The 18,375-nt window shown below is 38.3% G+C and overlaps 1 protein-coding gene across 2 annotated transcripts in view; it reads left to right on the forward strand.

Moving 5' to 3' along the window:
- Positions 1-16,029, forward strand: part of PDE4C (phosphodiesterase 4C) — a 127,332-nt gene extending 111,303 nt beyond the window's left edge. For both annotated transcript variants that reach the window (XM_034437624.3, XM_034437625.2), the window contains exons 8-15: positions 1,479-1,657; positions 2,889-2,987; positions 3,480-3,644; positions 4,111-4,210; positions 6,430-6,584; positions 14,005-14,127; positions 14,547-14,729; positions 15,108-16,029. In XM_034437624.3, coding sequence (XP_034293515.2) covers positions 1,479-1,657; positions 2,889-2,987; positions 3,480-3,644; positions 4,111-4,210; positions 6,430-6,584; positions 14,005-14,127; positions 14,547-14,729; positions 15,108-15,647 — 1,544 coding nt within the window. In that variant the 3' untranslated portion in view covers positions 15,648-16,029. The remainder of the gene's footprint in view (positions 1-1,478; positions 1,658-2,888; positions 2,988-3,479; positions 3,645-4,110; positions 4,211-6,429; positions 6,585-14,004; positions 14,128-14,546; positions 14,730-15,107) is intronic.
- Positions 16,030-18,375: the final 2,346 nt, after the last annotated feature.

An 18,375-nucleotide genomic window follows, 5' to 3' on the forward strand; every position in this document is an offset into this window, starting at 1 on the left:
TCATACAATAGAATTTATTTTTATTTAATTATTTTAAAAATAAAAAAATCAATAATAGATGACCCCGAATAACTGAAACTTCTGCTGGATTTGAAGGTCATTGAAAAAATATGTTTAAAATGCAACACTTCTAAAAAAAAGAATAATTAGAATAGAATTACCATCTCTAAGTTGAAAACATCTGGACAACCACTAGATGGCTGCAGCAAGTTAGAGTTGTCTAATTTCTAACTGCTACCTTCTAATGATCATCCAGATGTATGCAGTCCAGATAATGACAGTCTTACAATAAAGAAATTTGTCTGAAAATGTGTACGAACGTTTATGATTTAAAAAGAAAAAAAATGGATCAATCAAAAAACATTCTAAGCAGTTACCTTGGAAGGAAATCCTAATCCTATTGTTCTTATTCAGAATTTATATATATTAATAAAGAATATGCTTCATTATATCACTATTGGTGCTTATAAACTGATTTTGCTTAGCAATTTTTAAAAATTAAAACATTATAGTCATGTGGTTTATAGCCTTGCTTTTTGCAAAATAGTTTAACAGAAAGTTCTTCCCGTTTGTTTTCTCCATGTATGTGACTTTTTTTTTCTCATGTGTGGTACAAGTTTGAGTATATACGTGTATGTGAATGTGTGAGAGAGAGAAAACAGGTGAGGTGGGGAGACCCTGGCTGGTCTTAGAAACATCACTTTGAGGAAAGGACCGACATTCCACCACACATTGTCTCTGGTTGCCATGGTGTCTGTAATATTATTAGTTTCTGCTGACGTCAATCCTTCTGTGCCTCAATATTGGGGGAGGGTCTCCCTTTGAACAGCAGGAGACTCGTGCAGGGGTGGGGGCTTTTCATACTCCACTTTTTTCAGCATGCTTAACTCTTTGGTTTCAGAAATGTTGTTTCAAGAAGGACAATTGTTAATGCTGGGCAGGGAATTTGCTAGCTCATAGCAACTTTGAAATGAGAAGGCTGAGTCCCCAACTCCAAGTGGGGAGAAAGAGTATGTGCTTTTAAAGGGTTTCACAAGATACAGTTTCTTCATCCTTCTCCATCTCCTCCTCTTACTTTTTGTCTTGAATTTAGATTTTGTAAAGCTTCATGGAGATGGAAGGTGCCATATTACACAATAGGGCAATGGGGCTCTGCTCTTCAGATTAATAGGAGCAGAGATATGATTTGGTTTATGTTGATTCTTTGGAGATTTTCAAGATACTGTCACGACACAGTTTTTTTCATCACAGATAAAGGAAGTTCATAAAGGTCCTGGATCTTACCGTGAAAATCATCAAATCATCTAAGCTGTCAGTCTATATTTTGTTCCTTTCATTGCAGGGAATCTGTTTCTTTAGGGGAGCTTCTCTATTGTCATTCATGATCTCAGTAGGAATTCCCATAAGCTTCTGAAGAATTTTGGGGATCTTCGTAACAGGACTTGTTCCACTGCTATTGTATTTTCTGTCTCCTCCAGACAAGCAGCATGAGGTGGAAATCCCAACCTCTGTTCCCAAAGAAAAAGACAAGGAGAAAAAGAAGCGGCCAATGTCACAGATCAGTGGTGTGAAAAAACTGATGCATAGCTCCAGCTTCAGTTGTGCTGCCATCCCTCGTTTTGGAGTAAAAACGGATCAGGAAGGGCCATTGGCTAAGGTGAGGAATGCCAGGCACCAGAAAAGACTGGAACAGGAAAGCTGGCATGGTTCACTACATATTGTAGTTGTATATACGTATTCTGAATTTTGTCTAAATGCAGAATTGATGTTCAACATAAAGAAGTCCTTCTACCGAAGCATTTAAAAACAAGTTTCTAATCTCCAAATTGCATAGCTTAACTACAGTAAGAACGTTAACTGAAGACTGCTTTGGATAGAGAGCTATATTTTTTTCCCAGGTTTACAGATTAGTTTGGAGGCTGTGGGGAGAGGGAGGGGATATGGAATAGATAGCATTAATTGTGGCTCCACAGTTGTGGGACTCCCTTTAGTTGCTTCCTGTTGAGCCATAAGCAAAAACTCTTTTCTTTGTGAAAATAATTGTGCTGCTTGTTACGTGCATGGAAATCTGCCAATTTCATGTTATTTTAATTGCTTGGTGTTTCATTCTTATTGTAGTGTTTTTAAACCTGCTGTAAAACATTTTGATAATAATTTGATTGTTCTTTTGATTGGTGGGAGAAAGAAGAAGAGCATCTGGCAGGGGCAACCAAGAGGAGGAAAGGAAGACAGGATTATAGAGGGAGGGAGAGAGGGAGGGAAAAATCCAGAGGGCGATGTTGGAACTCAAATAAAATCTGAGAAGAGGCGAAACAACCATATCTAAGTGAGTGATGAAATGGAAAAATAGAGAACGAAAAAAGGAAAAATAAGGGGAGGGCAGTGGAAGATGGATGCATATTTACAGAAGACGAATGGTTTGGAAGCAAAGGAAATAAAGAAAATATAAGGAATTGGAAAGAAACCGAGACAAGAAGAAAGACTTGAACATGGCTTTACACACACACACACACACACACACACACACACACACACACACTGTGTGTATCTGTGAATATATAAAAATCTAGGAGCCATATATTTCCATTTCAGTCTTTGCAATACCACTTTGGTAAGTGCTATCCCCTTTCAATTGAGCATAATATATTGTGAATCAGTTCACTTAATAATGCAATGTATCACAGTTCCTGAAAGTCAGTTTGAGGTTTTTGATGTACTTTCTCCTGCTTATTTTAATTGTCTACTGAAAACTTTAGTAATTTTTTATATGTTCAGTTATGCTAGGTAAGTCTTCTTATTTGGAGAGACAGGGAGGCAGTTTGCTTCTACTTTTGTTACTTGGCAGAGTCCAACATTGTAGCAACATCTTTTCTTGCCACCCCCTTTAGGAACTAGAAGATGTGAACAAATGGGGCCTTGATGTATTCAAGATTGCAGAGTATTCTGGCCACCGCCCACTAACAGTCATCATGTACAGCATCTTCCAGGTGAGCTGATTCTTTTTCACAAAAATTATCAGGTTCACAAAGTTGTTATTGAAATGTTAAAAGCTAAATGGCAGAGGAGAGATGCTGCAGTTTTACCATTAAACAGGGCCATTGGCCTGGAAGAAGAGTCCAAAGAAGTAGTTCAGTCTATATGTATATTGATTGATCAATAATGTAATGCAGGTACATTAGGTAAATAATATTTTAGGCACTAATGGTTACTTCCACACTGCTTTGAAGCCTTAACACATTTTGTTGATATGCCTACTTTGCAACAGCATCATACTGATTGACTTGGAAATTGTAGGGTATTTTTTTAGGAACTGTGGTTAGAGTAAGAGATTTATTCTGTCCTTGGCTAGTTCTGAAATCTCAGGAGAAAGGCCAATTTTGGTTTCATGAGTTCTTCCTCCAGGTCTTCTTTTCCCTCTTTCCCCGATGATTTGACTAGGAGGGTCATAGCAGCTTCCTTCTGTATTGTCCACATTGTAGGAAAGGGATTTGCTGAAAACTTTTCAGATCCCTGCGGATACCTTCATCACATTCATGATGACCCTGGAAGATCATTATCATGCTGATGTTGCCTACCACAACAACATTCATGCAGCTGATGTTGCCCAATCCACACACGTATTGCTTTCAATGCCAGCTCTGGAGGTGAGTCTACAGAAAGGCTTTTTGGGGGAAGCTTTGAAATAGGCTGGGAAAAAGAAAGGGAATTTTTCCTTTAATTGTTGGAACAGTTCTTTCTAGTCATTTGGGAGGCTTTCTATAGGACAAGAACAAGCTGTGCAATTAAACCCCTACTAGGAAGATCATTGAATTCTGTGACACTCAGAGAAAAAAGCTAATTCTTCCAAGAAAAAAAAATTCTGACATGGCCAGCCAATTTCTCCATTGTTCTGCTATAAGAGAAGAGACCAGTAGTTTATAGAATAATGGAATTGTAGCATCATAGGATTGAAAGCAACCTTGGGAGTCTTCAAGTTCAACCCCCTGTTTGAAGTACCTAGTCCTATATACACTGATACAGTGTGAAATGTCAGATCTAGTGTTCCATTCATCTGTTTATTGGTTTCTTTCATCTTTTCTAATGTTGCTTCTGCTCCTTTTGTTCTTCCAGGCTGTTTTCACTGACCTGGAGATTTTGGCTGCCATTTTTGCAGCTGCCATCCATGATGTTGACCATCCTGGCGTTTCTAACCAGTTCCTGATAAATACCAGTGAGTGAATCACCTTTAATACCAAATTTCTTCAGGATATTAATACTGTCTTCAGTCTAATCTATTTTAGGTCTTATCCACATGTTTTAGGGTTGCATCTTGCATGTCTGCTTTCCTCCTGTCCTTTCATTGGGAGGCATGTAAGCCAACATGAAAGATGACCCCACAGCCAATATTTACTGTGACTCAGCAATAGAGCTGGTTAATTTGCTGCCTGCATCCATTGGATAATTTTAGGAAGCCCTGCTGAACTTCCACCTCCATCAGACATCATTTAGCACCAAAAAATTGCTCCCTGCTATATGGCAAGGCAGGGTTGGAGGACTCCAGATCCTTCTGTCAGCTAAAATATTTTATGTAAGGGGGTTTCAAGGTCAATCTTCATTTCCTTTTTTAACAGTCTGTCCTATTAATGTTGAAATGTTGGAACACTGAGAGGTTGATATTCCCATGGGAAAAATACTCTAGAACACTGCTTCTCAACCTGTGTGATCCATGGACCCCGGGAGATGCAATGTTACAGGAGGTCTGCAAAAGCTTGAAGAAATGTTATGATTTCAATCTTGAGTTAAGTCTTGGTGGTCCATGGCCATGGCCCATGGCCCATGACCACAAAAGATATTTAAAAAGGGCCCGTGGTGAAGAAAAGGTTGAGAACCATTGTTCTAGAATATTCCAAACTGGAGCCCCTCATCAAATATTGAGAGCTCAGGCTCAATATTTAGAACTCATCATAGTGAGAAAGTAAATCACTTGATTTCCATTTTTCTGGAAACTGAGATCTATCCATAAGTTATACCATTTCCAGAAGACCTCTTCTCCCCCTGCTACTACCTCCTTACGTCTGATGGGAGGATATCCTCATAAGACACCAATGGTTTGGGACAAAATTTCAAAGAGATACCCAGACTGTAGATCTCTTCTTGAAGCTGTGTTTATCTATAGTAAGAGTAGAGTATCACAGATAAATTTTGGAGTGGCCATCTTAAACTGGTAATTCTTGAAAAAAAGATGCTGGGCAAGTGGTTAAGTCTACTGAATCAGTAAAGCACTGACTTTTCATATGCTTAAAAAGTTGTTTCAGTACCTATTAATGTGGACATAGGAACTGTTTCCCTCAGGCTGTTCTATGGTTTAACCAGGGCTAAAACTTACCACAGGGAATGCAAACTCAGGGACCAGTATTAGGTTTGAGGAAAGTGGGAGGCAAGACACACAAAATAAAAGGCAGAGTAATTTGATACGGAATGTTTTGAGGCCAAAACATTTGAGGTAAACTGATTAGAAAATCCATGTTATGTAAAGAGAAGCTGGCTGAGAACTCCATCTAGAACTTTATACTCCTGAAGAAACAATACAAATGTCTATTACAAAACAAGAAAATTCCCCGTGCTTCTTGGCAGCAATTGATAACAACACCTCAAGCCAGAAATACCATTCTACTCTGGTGCCCAATAGCTGGCACCAGATTGACAGGTTCCTTCTCCTTCCCCAACTTGTACCAGCATCTGTGTGGGAGGACTATTTTAGAGCACTATAGTCACAAGAAGTGTCTCCTAAATTCAATTTAACTTGTAATGCTAACCTGCTCTCTAACTGAGCTCCAGTTTCAAGTGCTGAAATAAAGATGTTTATAAATCATGTGATGCCTGGTAAGGCTCCTGAAATATTATGCAATAACTGGGAATGGTGGGCCTCAATTCTTGCTTCCCTGCTTGCTTATACTGATCACTCTGCACAAATTAGTAGGAATGCAAATTCAGGGTTGTACCAGAGATCAGTATGTAAGATCATCTAAGTTTATTTTTAAATCAGACCAAAGGCCTGTGTAATTCAACATCCTTTGGAAGATACCTAGTAATCAGCAATCATATGATAAGCCACAATGATCTAGCATCAGCTGCCTATGGGCTTATTTGACACCTAACATTTAAGTTGAAGTTTAGAATACAAAATGTAAAAAAAAAAAAAAAAAGAATGAACTGAACAAGTTTATTCTTGTTCAAATAATAGGAAATTATATAGTAAGAGTGCATATAAGACAAAGGCAGGTTATTTCAAACCCGTATGTAAACTTTTTAGCTTCCTTACGTTACTGCCCTATTTCTTACCAAACTGAACAATTGTCACAATCCTAAACACTGCCTGCAAGGCTGCCTTTTAAACTAATGATGCTCTTCCTATTGTCTCTTTCCTTCCCTATTTATTTTTATTTGTAGATTCAGAACTGGCACTAATGTATAATGATGCATCAGTGTTGGAAAATCATCATTTGGCAGTAGGATTCAAACTTTTACAAGAGGAAAACTGTGATATTTTCCAGAATCTCTCGAAGAAGCAACGACAAATGCTCCGGAAGATGGCCATTGACATGGTGAGAAGCTTTTGTTGGTCATGGTTATAATTTTGAATGAATCACAATATTTCAAGTGAGATGACATGTGTTTATTGAAATGCATGAGACTGGTTATTTTGATGTTGAAAGCTGTTTCAAGGAGATTGTTGTTTAAGAATAAATTAATCACATACCGGTAGTTAAGGAATTAGGACAAGATTTACTATTTTAAAAGCTTGGCAGACCTGTTTGAAAGAAACGTTCCTTTATCTCTTGGGAAGTTTACATTTTTCCTAAGTTTACATTCTTCTTTTAGGAAGTTTCTGTTGTACCATTTCTAATCCTCTGAAAAATAGTTGCTTGGCTTTAGTCAAATATAATGGAAATTCAGAGACCATTATGGCTTCATCACTTGTGGGGGTGAACTTATACAGTTGCATTTTGTACTTAAAGGCCATTCTAACCCTCATCAGGATTTAGACAACAATATGAAAATGTAGTGATCATTTTTATTCTTGGGGCTCGAATTAGAAAAAAGCAATTTGTCATTAATAGGGAATGGTGAATGAGACCCAAATACAACTAAAGCTGTTAATCAAAGATGTCTGTCAAAAACTCAAGATGGTGTCCATGAATATGTGATTGAAACCCCATTCCATTTCTACATTTGTCATTTGCAGCATGGCCATCATCTTGGCTTATGTAAAGAATATGAGGAAAATGAAATGAAATAATATGTTGTGTGCATCTGAAACTAAAAATCCATCCAAACAGCTGCTTTAACATGCATTCCATTGTGAGTTGGCACAAAAGTATGGTGGCATAAATTGCTCTGTCACAACAATTACTCTCTAGTTACTTTAGGAACAAGCAATGCTACTCTAATAATTTTAAGATGGGACAAATTAAAGAGAGGAAACAGTTGCTCAGTTTCCATTCCTACCTGCTAGGTGGGAAAAATAATGGCCTATTTTTCTCCAGAATATTGGGATGGTTGTATTTACAGGTAGTCCTCCTTAACAATTGGGAACAGAAAGTCTGTTGATAAGTAACATGGTTATAAATTGAAAAAACACATGACTGCATTGCTGTCCCAGCTACCATTTTTGAGTGAGGAATGTGACAGTCATTAAGCATGGACCTCATGTGACTGCAACTTGCAACTTCCTGCCAACTTCCTGACAAACTGCAATCATGTGACCATGGGACACAGTGACAATCAGAAGTGTGGGCCAATTACCTGAAATGCAATCATGACCGATGGAACACTGTGGGCACCATAACTTTGAGGATCTGTTGTAGGTGCCATTTGTTTAACACCATCATCACCATTGTAACTTCAAACAAACACTGTATGAATGGTCATTAAACAAGACCTACCTGTTTTCAATTTTGATGCCACCTACCTCCATTAGGGTTTGAGTGATAGTAGCTATGAATCAATTATTTGGTACTTCACCAGAGCTAATGTAATGATTTAAAAATCATATTGAAAATAAAATAAATACTCTCAGTCACCTTTGGAATTGCCCTACTGTTATCTTCACAATAAACTTACTGCTACTACACTCTTCCTCTATTCCCCATATTTAAATAATTTTCTTTGTTTAAAGAAAGGTCTAGTGCTGTGATGGCGGACCTATGGCACGTGTGCCACAGGTGGCACACGGAGCCATATCTGTGGGTGCACAAGTGTTGCCCTAGCTCAGCTCCACCATGCATGTGTGCGCCGGTCATCTCATTTTCGGGCCTTCTGGGCCTACCAGAAGCTGGGAAACGGGCTGTTTCCGGCCTCCGGAGGGCCTCTGCGGGGGTGGGGAAGGCCATTTTCGCCCTCCCCAGGCTCCTAGAAAGCCTCTGGAGCCCAGGGAGGGCGAAAAACAGGCCTACCAGGCCCACTATGCCATCCCATGCCAAAAGCGGGGGGCGCATGGGGGGGTTGCATGTGCATGCGCGGGGGGCATGGCGCAGCATTGAATTATGGGTGTGGGCACATGCATGCGCAACCCCCCCCCACGCTCCCCCTGATTTTGGCACGCGATGGCAAAAAGATTAGCCATCACTGGTCTAGTGATACAATAAGGAACCCCCAAATGACCTGATGTGTGCTTTGATAAATACCAGATTGCCAGTGCCCACAAACTGAGGGCGGGGGTAGCATGCAAAGAGCAATCAGATTCTGTACCATGGTCACCGGCAAAGTGCTAGAAATTGTATGCAGCAGGGCTTAGGTTGAGAGAAGACGGTAAGCATCCCTGTAACACTGAATCAACTAACTACAAAGTGAAGTAGGTTCAGCTATGGGCCGAGATAAACTGAAGATAATGTGAGTGATCTCCTTAAAAATGGCTAATTGGGCATCTTCAAGCCACCATTAGAAGGCTGTTGGATGAGTCCTATGAAAATTGAATTGAATACTTTATTCGGCCAAGTGCGATTAGACACACAAGGAATTTGCCTCTTGTGAAGAAGCTCCCAGCATACAAAGAAAGTAACAGAATAATGACCATTATCATCAACATACCAATAAGAGAGGGGAGTAAAGAAAATAAGAAGGTAATAAGAAGGATAAATAATACTACAGCCATACTACATGAGTAAATATACATAGACATTTATTTTATTTATTTTATTCAATTTATATCCCGCCCTTCTCCAAGTGGACTCAGGGCGGTGCACAGCCAGACTAAAACACGTATCGATACAAAATTTAAAATTATTAAAAGAATTAAATAACTGTGGCCCAAAAATTTAAAACATTGAAACTAAAACCCCTTTGACAATTTAAAAAGCTAAAAACTAAAAAGGGGAGGGGGTTTCATGCCAGCCCTGCTTGATGAAAAAGAAAAGTTTTTAGGGCACGGCAAAAAACCTGGAGATCCGATATCCTTCGTATCTCCGGGGGCAAATCATTCCAGAGGGCAGGAGCTGCCACAGAGAAGGCCCTCCCCCTGGGGGTCGCCAGCCGACATTGCCTGGCTGACGGCACCCTGAGGAGTCCCTCTCTGTGGGAGCGCACTGGTCGGTGGGAGGCTATCGGCGGCAGAAGGCGGTCCCGCAAATACCCGGGTCCCATGCCATGGAGTGCTTTAAAGGTGGTGACCAATACCTTGAAGCGCACCCGGAAGACCACTGGAAGCCAATGCAGCTCACGCAGGAGAGGTGTCACATGGGAGCGGCCCCTCCCTCCCATAATCCCCCGCGCGGCCGCATTCTGCACCAGTTGGAGCCTCCGGGTGCTCCTCAAGGGGAGCCCCATGTAGAGAGCATTAAACAGCATTGTGAGAATTAGATATTCAGCATAGTGATAGCTGAATGATAGAAAAAATGATGGTAGAATGATGGAAAAAGGTTTAAAAGATCTGAATGAAGAAAGTAGGATCTCGTGCAGAACTGAGGAAGGAAAATGAATGTGCATATTTGATTATGAATAAAAAGATTAAAATGTATGTCAGTATGAATTGGTGTCATCTAGTGGTGGTGGATGCATATGAAAATATAAATCCATATGTTGGTGACAGTTCATGTTACACTCTTCCAAACATCAGACCCACGGATTAGCTTTGGGGGGGAAATGTGCAATACTAAGAAAGTATGTAATCCAGATGAAAATTATTCTAACATCTAACATGAGTGGGTGGATGAGAACAAGATGACAGGGTACAGAAAGAAGTGATCAAGCTGTTCAGAAGTTCAAGAATTAATAATAACAGTAATTATTTGGAGCTTATCTACTTAGAAAAAGACTTGTTTGTTTGAATGTGTAGTTTAAGCATAAATAAATAAATAAATAAATAAATAAATAAATAAATAAATAAATAAATAAATAAATTTATTTCTATACCGCCCTTCTCCCGAAGGACTCAGGGCGGTGTACAGCCAATTTAAAAACACAAGACACAACAATGATTAAAAATTAAAATAATTAAATAAATTTGGCTGGATTAAAACCCCAAAAATTTAAAATACCCCAATTAAAATTATTATGTTGATAGCCCGGCCTGGCGGAACAGCAGGGTCTTCAATGCGCAACGAAACACCCGGAGGTCGGAGATCTTACGTATTTCCGGGGGCAGTTCATTCCACAGGGCTGGGGCTCCCACAGAGAAGGCCCTCCCCCTGGGTGTCACCAGCCGACATAACTTGGCTGATGGCACCCTGAGGAGACCCTCTCTGTGGGAGCGGACTATAAGTCTATCCATAGATCTATATGGATAAGGATTGAATCTAAATCTAAAAATGTGATTGATTTGAGAGTTTACAAAGCAAGATCAAGAGAATTAGTGAAGATGATGAAAGGTTCCGAATGTGATAAGAGATCATTTTTGTAGAAAGGTTAAAAGTGGATCTTAGAATAGTGAAATTGGAGCGAAAGAATAACTAAAGGAAGGGAATGTCAGAGGCTGTATAAAATAAAATTAAAAGACAGATTACACAAAAAGAATGGAAAGTGTATGTAAGGAAACAGTGGGAAATGCTTGGAATAAAGTGAAAAGAATTATATTACAGAGTTCCACAGAAGTGTGTGCAGTTAAACTAATTGGAAGTTAAAAAAAGGAACTTAGTGATATCATTGAGTGAAAGAGGCAGTGAGTGAAAAAAAAATATATCAGAGGATGACGGCTGCAAAAAATAAGTATAAGGAAGAGATATATAATATGTTCTGACAGAAAAATATTGTTTATATAATATAGTCAAAGAGAACAAAGAATGGTTAAATTAAAAGCGGCAGAGAAAAAGTGATATTAGTGATAATAAGAATGGTTTTAGAAGGAGAAGCAAACTAAACAAGGAGCTTTCAGCAGAGTAAAAGGAATTAACCATAAAAGTAATGAAATTATTGGGAAAGAAGCTGAAGTGAAATTGAAATTTCATAGATTTATAGGAATGATAGTGATATGTTGAAAAATAGTACTGCAATACAGCAAATGCAATCACTTTTAAGGTCTATGGGGAAATTGATGAAATGGAAGTTTTATAAGGAGTGAGAATATGGAGAAATAGTGAGATTGCAGGTATAGAGGGTACAAGTGAAGATGTTAAAAGGTAGATCTGGTTTGCTTAAAGAACGCCTAAGCAACTTTTTAACATGTACAAAGACTATATCTGTGTTTGAAACTTGGAAAAATACCATTATTGTTTCCCTATAGAAGGGAAAAGTAGCGAGAATAAATGCCAAAATTGCAAGGAATAAGTTTTTAAGTTGAGTCAAAAGATTTTTGGCAGAATTTTGATTTAAAGGTAGGGTGAGAAAAACTTGAGAAGTATACTGTGTCTTTTATTTCAAGAAGGGAAGGGAATCAGATTTCGGCTCTTCTGCAGGTCATTGGGAAACAATGTGAGAAATAAAGCTTATTTGGTTAGGAGAATAGGCCTGAATTAGATAATATTTTGCTTGAATAAGAGAGTGAAGGTTGCTGAATGCAACAAGAGCAGTACATGAGTTGTTTAATGACAGTAATTAGGAATTTCCCTTTGCTAAGTAATGCAGTCATAAAACATGATGACACATGACTGCATCACTCAGCAAAGGAAATTCCAACAGTCCCCATTACTGTTGTTAAGCGAGGATTGAGTCATTAAGTGAGGGCATCACATGATTGTGACTTGCAACTTTCTGCCAGCTTCTAATAAGCAAAATCAATGAGGTAGCCAGCAAGAAGTCGCAAGTGAGGCTGGATGAGTGCCATGGAGTGTAGCCAAGTGACAGATGGGGTGCTGTGGTGCCACATGAGTGTGGCCAGGCAGGGGGATGCTGCGGTGTGAGTGCAGCTGGATGGGCGGGCATGCGCTATGGAGTCTGGGTGGCAGGCAAGTGATACAGAGTATGAAATCCCTGAAATCTCTGTAGCAGGCTCCTCATGAGAAAAAATGGCAGAAGCAATTTCCCAGTGATTTGGGATTTCTTGCATGCTTCCACCTTGTCTTTACTTGTGGGAAAGTCTCAAGTGGAGATTGCATGACCACAGGATGCTGCAAGGCAATTGCCAAGCACCCAAATCACAATCATTTTTTTTTAAATTTGATTTATATGCCGCCCTTCTCTGGAGACTCAGGGCAGCTTATAATGCATTAAGCAATAGCCTTCATACTTTTGGTATATTTATACAAAGTCAGCTTATTGCCCCCACAAACTGGGTCCTCAATTTACCTACCTTAGAAAGGATGGAAGGCTGACTCAACCTTGAGCCTGGTGAGATTCGAACTTACAGTAATTGCAGACAGCTGGTGTTAATCATAATGCTTTCAGTCTGCTGAGCCACCCTTGCGAATCATGTGACCATAGGGGTGCTGCAACAGTTGGAATTTCAAGGACTGGTTATAAGTATCATTTTTCAGTACCATAACAACTACAAATATTCGCTGAGCGAGAGGTTGTTAACCCAAGGACTATCTGTATGTTGAAAGTAAAGCATTTATGAGAACATATGGAATGCTTAGCAAATTTCTCAACACTGAATAGAGTTAGATTAGGATATGTGCTGTTCCTTTGACTGTGTAATGTATTTATTGACAACTGCTTAAAGAATGTTAATGGGTGATGTTAGAGCAATGTTGTTCGTGAGTATGATTATACAAGTATTTCTATATGAGGATGATGCTATGTTGTTGGCTAATAATCTGAATGATTTGCAGTGAATGTTAGACTGTATGATGTAACAAGGAATATGAATCTGAAAATCTGAATATGGATTAAAGAATATTAGTTGTCTTTAACAGGGAATATGGAGGAAATGATTGTAAATTGTGTTTGTCAGAAGAATCGTAAATTGAAAGCAGTAGGAATGAGTATGGATTAAAATGTGTGCTATAAAACAAGAAGTAATATGTATGGATTAATATATGTTAACTGCATGTGGATTAAATATAGAAATGAGTGGCCATAATAAAACAAATATTTCAAAGTGGTTTGGTCACAGAGAGGGAATGAATGAGGATCAAATCATTAAATGAATACATGAAGAAAAGGTGAATGGATTGAAAAGAAGGGCGACACTGAGAAAAGCATGGTTGGATGTAATTGATGAGAACATGAAAAAGAGCAATGAAAAGTTTAAAAATAAAATGCAGCGTATGAAGCAGTGTATATGGATATGGTAAAAAAGTAAAGAAGACATGTAAGAATGGAAAAAGGGTATAATAATGATGTAAGTTTAGCAAGGCCTTTTTTTCTCATCTTAATTCTTTAAATTATTTGACTTCCTCCTATTTCTTATTATATTTCTTTACTCTGTGTAACATTGCTTTACTAGGATTGGTGTGCCTGAATGCATGAATAAATGCCTGCAGGCATAACAAAACTCCCCCACCCCCGAAAATATGTGTTAACTTTTTCTTGTTTCAAAACTGATACTTTGTTTCTCAAGTGATTCTTGTCTCTTCTTTCTAATATTCTTGAAAATAGGGAGAGGAAGACAGAGAAATAATTTTTGTATTTGTGGTGGGGGGTTATAAACAGGTGCTGGCAACAGATATGTCAAAACATATGAATCTTCTGGCTGATCTGAAGACAATGGTAGAGACCAAGAAAGTGACCAGCTTGGGAGTCCTGCTTTTGGATAACTACTCAGATCGCATTCAGGTAAGGCACTAAGGAGCAGGGATAAAATGGAGAAGAGCACATTTCAAACAGAGGTGTGAATTCCAAGCTCAATTCATACTTAAATAAAGTTCGACCTGAGCTCAAGATTTTGTAGCTAATTATTAAAATCATGAATGTCAAATGATAGTTCTATGGAGTCCTCTTGTTCAGAACTTAATGTTATTAACTTCAAAGAGCTTTATTAGTTAGTGTATAAAAGATGTGAATCAACTTAAAATATACTCTTAAGATCTGTCTGAGTTTGGTGCCAAGAAAAATAATAAAGAGGCAGAGAAAGAAATGAATGAGGCACATACATACGCTTAATTATTAAACATTATTAATAAAAATGAAGTGCTGTAACATTAGTTGTCAAAATAAGACTACTGTAAATGTTATATAATTGTTCTTCTCCACAGGTTTTGCAGAATATTGTACACTGTGCAGATCTCAGCAACCCCACAAAACGACTAGAGCTCTATCGCCAGTGGACAGACCGAATCATGATAGAATTCTTCCACCAAGGCGATCGTGAGCGGGAGAAGGGCATGGAGATTAGTCCAATGTGTGATAAACACAATGCCTCCATAGAAAAGTCTCAGGTGACACTGCTAGTAAACTTCAGGTTATAGATGGCATGGGGATGACAGCTGTTTAACTGTGGGTGGGGTTTTTGAATTTTTATGCTAAAGTGAAATAAAATACAAAGCTAAACACAAATGAATGTAAAAGCTATGTATATCAGCATAGCCATCAATAATTTTAATGGCTTCTTGAATGGAAGGGAGAAGGAGAAAAACAAACATGGGTATGCACAGTCAGAGCATTTTGACTTCGGAAACTTTTGCTTGTATACCTCTGGGTTTTGCAAGTGTAGAATTGGAATTGTAGGAGGAATTAGGTACAGATTTATAAAAGATAGGGCAACAAAGTGTCTGCCCTAGCATATTTAACATTCTGTGTTGTTTTTCTTCTGCCAGGTGGGATTCATTGATTATATTGCTCATCCGCTTTGGGAAACTTGGGCTGATTTAGTTCATCCTGATGCTCAGGAGATTCTGGATACTTTAGAAGACAACCGAGAATGGTATCAGAGCATGATTCCTCATAGTCCTTCACCTCCCCCAGATGCATCAGGTTTAGAGAAAAATGGAGGAGACAAATTCAAGTTTCAGCTTACTTTAGAGGAGGAAGATGGAGAAGAATCAGAGATTGAACCAGAGATTGAGAGCCCTTTGGAAGAGGATAATAGTGAATCCAAAACCTTGGGGACAACTGATGATTCAGAATCTGCAAATGAGCCATTGCCTTCTCCAACAGACAAATTGGGCAGCCCCCACAGAAACGCCCTGATCAAACAAAAGGATGCATTGAACTTTGACAACCAAAGAACACTTTCACAGACGGATAGTGGTTCCATAGCAGATCCTGCTGAGTTAGCAAGAAGAGAGAGCCTGACTGATGTACAATCATGTCTTGACATGGAAGGAAATATCACCTTTTTGCCTCTTGGGACGTAGTGAAGGGAAGGCCCGATGATGATTACATTCTGGCAGGGCCAGAAGGGGATCACCCCAAATCTTGCTGCCAGCAACCTATGATTTCACTCCCCATTGTAAGGGAGTGTTACTATTAACATTTTCTTCCCCAAAGAAATCTGTAGCTTGAACCACATTATTTGCCCAGGTGGCGAAATATCAGAGATCAGACTATGACTGTCATGTCTTCCTTCCAGTGTTGCTACTCAGCATCTGAGTTGTACCTGGCAAATGGAAAAATTCTTCCTGCTGGACTTCTCACTATCACTAATTTCTTATTTTGGTTTCAACTTGGAAATAGTCTGTATCTTGTTTTAAGAAAGCCCAGGTGGAAATACAGCTTTTAGTTCAGTGTAAGAACAAATGTTTTGCCTGAAGATGGACACAGGTTCAGTCTCTGACATCTTTAGTCTTCTTTTTTAGAGGTTCTAGGCTGGGGGGGGGGGGTTCTGACTGTGATCCTGGATAACATTTTCAAGTTAGAGCAGACAGTACTGGGTTGGTTAGACAAATGGTCAGACTTTTTGTAGTCCTACACTTTCCAAGTATGCAAATTTTATTTGAGGAAAGGTTCTGTATGATCCTGCTGAAAATCAGGATAATATAGTGGGCTTGATGGACCAATGATTTGACCCAGCAAAAAGGGAATCTTAAAATGACATGCTATTGCAGAAAAAAGGGAATTGTGCAGATAAATATTATGTATGTCTCAAGTGTAACAAAACCAGCATCCTGGGAAGTTTCACATAAAATATTCAAGTAGGAGGCAGTCTCTGTAAATTTTAAATAGTTCTATCTAGTGTGATAGGATGCTATCAAGAGATACAAAATTCATCCTGCTGGATGCATTTGGCATCAAATTTCTGATACTCAAAACAAGAAGGCCTTCCTTCAGACTGCATGTTGCCTCAATCTGGTAGCTGCATTGAAAATCACCTCCTTTATATTAATCTTTTAGATACCTTTTCTCCCACATGAAAAGATTTATAGAAAGTGATAACCCAATTTCTCCAATATTCAGAAGCCCTATAGAGAAGGGACTACAGATTTTGTTTTACTTTTCCAGTAAGGGGGAAACCCTATTGTTTTAAATTATTTTTTATTTTGTGACATGTATTTCTCCATAGCAGCTGTAAAGAGTAAATAATTCATGTGTTCTTTAAAAAAAAGAGGAAAGTATTTTGATGCAGAAATAGGTAGTCAGTATTTTTAAAAATATTTAATTAATCTTCCCAGCAATTTCTAATATAAGACTACTATAGTAACTGGCAGAACTGCTTGCTATACAAGGGTAATTGGAAGTCTTGCTAATTTTCAAATTAATGGTGGGGGGGACTTCAATTTGATAATTTGTCTCTTCTGACATTTTAATCATTTGACTTTTTCCTGTGAAATCAATGTCCCACTTTGTTACAGCTTTGGGTGTGTGTGGCTTCTTTGCCCCTTTCTCCTAAAAGAAATGGGAGAAGCTATCCCAAGTGATGTGTTCATATTAGACTACTCATAAAAATTTTGTGTGATATGTACACTATTTATTTTGAATCTTTTGATCATTAACATTTCGTTGAAGAAAAAAACCTATTATTTTTAAAGGGCATTTTAACTTTTTTTTCTAAATACAAACATAGAATCATTGTTTTTTTTTTTAATAAGCTGGTTTTCTGACATTAGGGGAGAAGCAATTTATGTCGAATTGTGAAAAAAATGTGGATTTACACATTTCCCCCCTATTTTCAGTATTCAAAGAAATCTATTATTTTGGTTTTTCTGGGTTACCTGGATCTTCACTCCATGTATTTTGCAGTTCACAAAAAAAGATTGTTACCACACTGAAGTTGTTCAAATCAAGTTAGAGAGCCACTCTGTCCCTCTTATTCTCTGTATGCATTAAAGGGTCTGTCCTATTCCAGAGAACACAACTAGATAGCACTCTATCCATTGATTTTTCCCCTAGAAGGCTTAATCTGCTGATTTGAAGAGATAGATTCATTTTGTGTTTTTACAGTACTGTTTTGGGTAAATAATGCAGTTCTATGGAGTTTCAAAAAGAGACAGGGTTGGTTGAAACTGGGGAATCATTAGCCAATGCAAGTAGCAGATAAAACTTATGAATAGACAAATGAGATTTAAAGGTTCATTTGTAAAATTTTGGTGAGGCCAGATTATGATTTAAGGAGCTTAAACTGCTAAATGATTATAAAGCTAGGGTGGTACCTCCATCTACTATATTTATGTATTAGAAATCCAGGGAGGGTGCAAACGAGGATGATTCTATGCACCAAAATGATATTGTGTCTCATAATTTTTTTCTATATACTGTACCTCTTATGAAAGGCCGGTTATGCATTACTACTGGGAAGGCTACCACTTTTAATTTATTTTCAGCAAGTATTTTTTGTTCTTTTTTTAAAAAAAAAACTTTTGTAGCTTTATGCTTAATGATATTTTGATGTGTAATAACCTCACCAATGGTTGGTTCAGGCAAATTTTATTGATAGCAATTGGTTTAACTGTGATTTGCACTCAAAAATGCTGCATTATATGTGTGCAAATGTATATATGTATATGTTGAATGTTTGTTTGTATACACATGTATTTCACAATGCACTTTGAGTTTGCTGAGCTGCCACTTGGGCCTGGCCCTACAGATTGAGTTACTGTTTCTTTGTGAAATAAGTATTGTCGTAACCACAGAGAACATATTGACATT

This window comes from Pantherophis guttatus, chromosome 1, assembly GCF_059756535.1.
Source record: "Pantherophis guttatus breed Tessera chromosome 1, ASM5975653v1, whole genome shotgun sequence".
In the NCBI taxonomy this organism is placed as follows: domain Eukaryota; kingdom Metazoa; phylum Chordata; class Lepidosauria; order Squamata; family Colubridae; genus Pantherophis; species Pantherophis guttatus.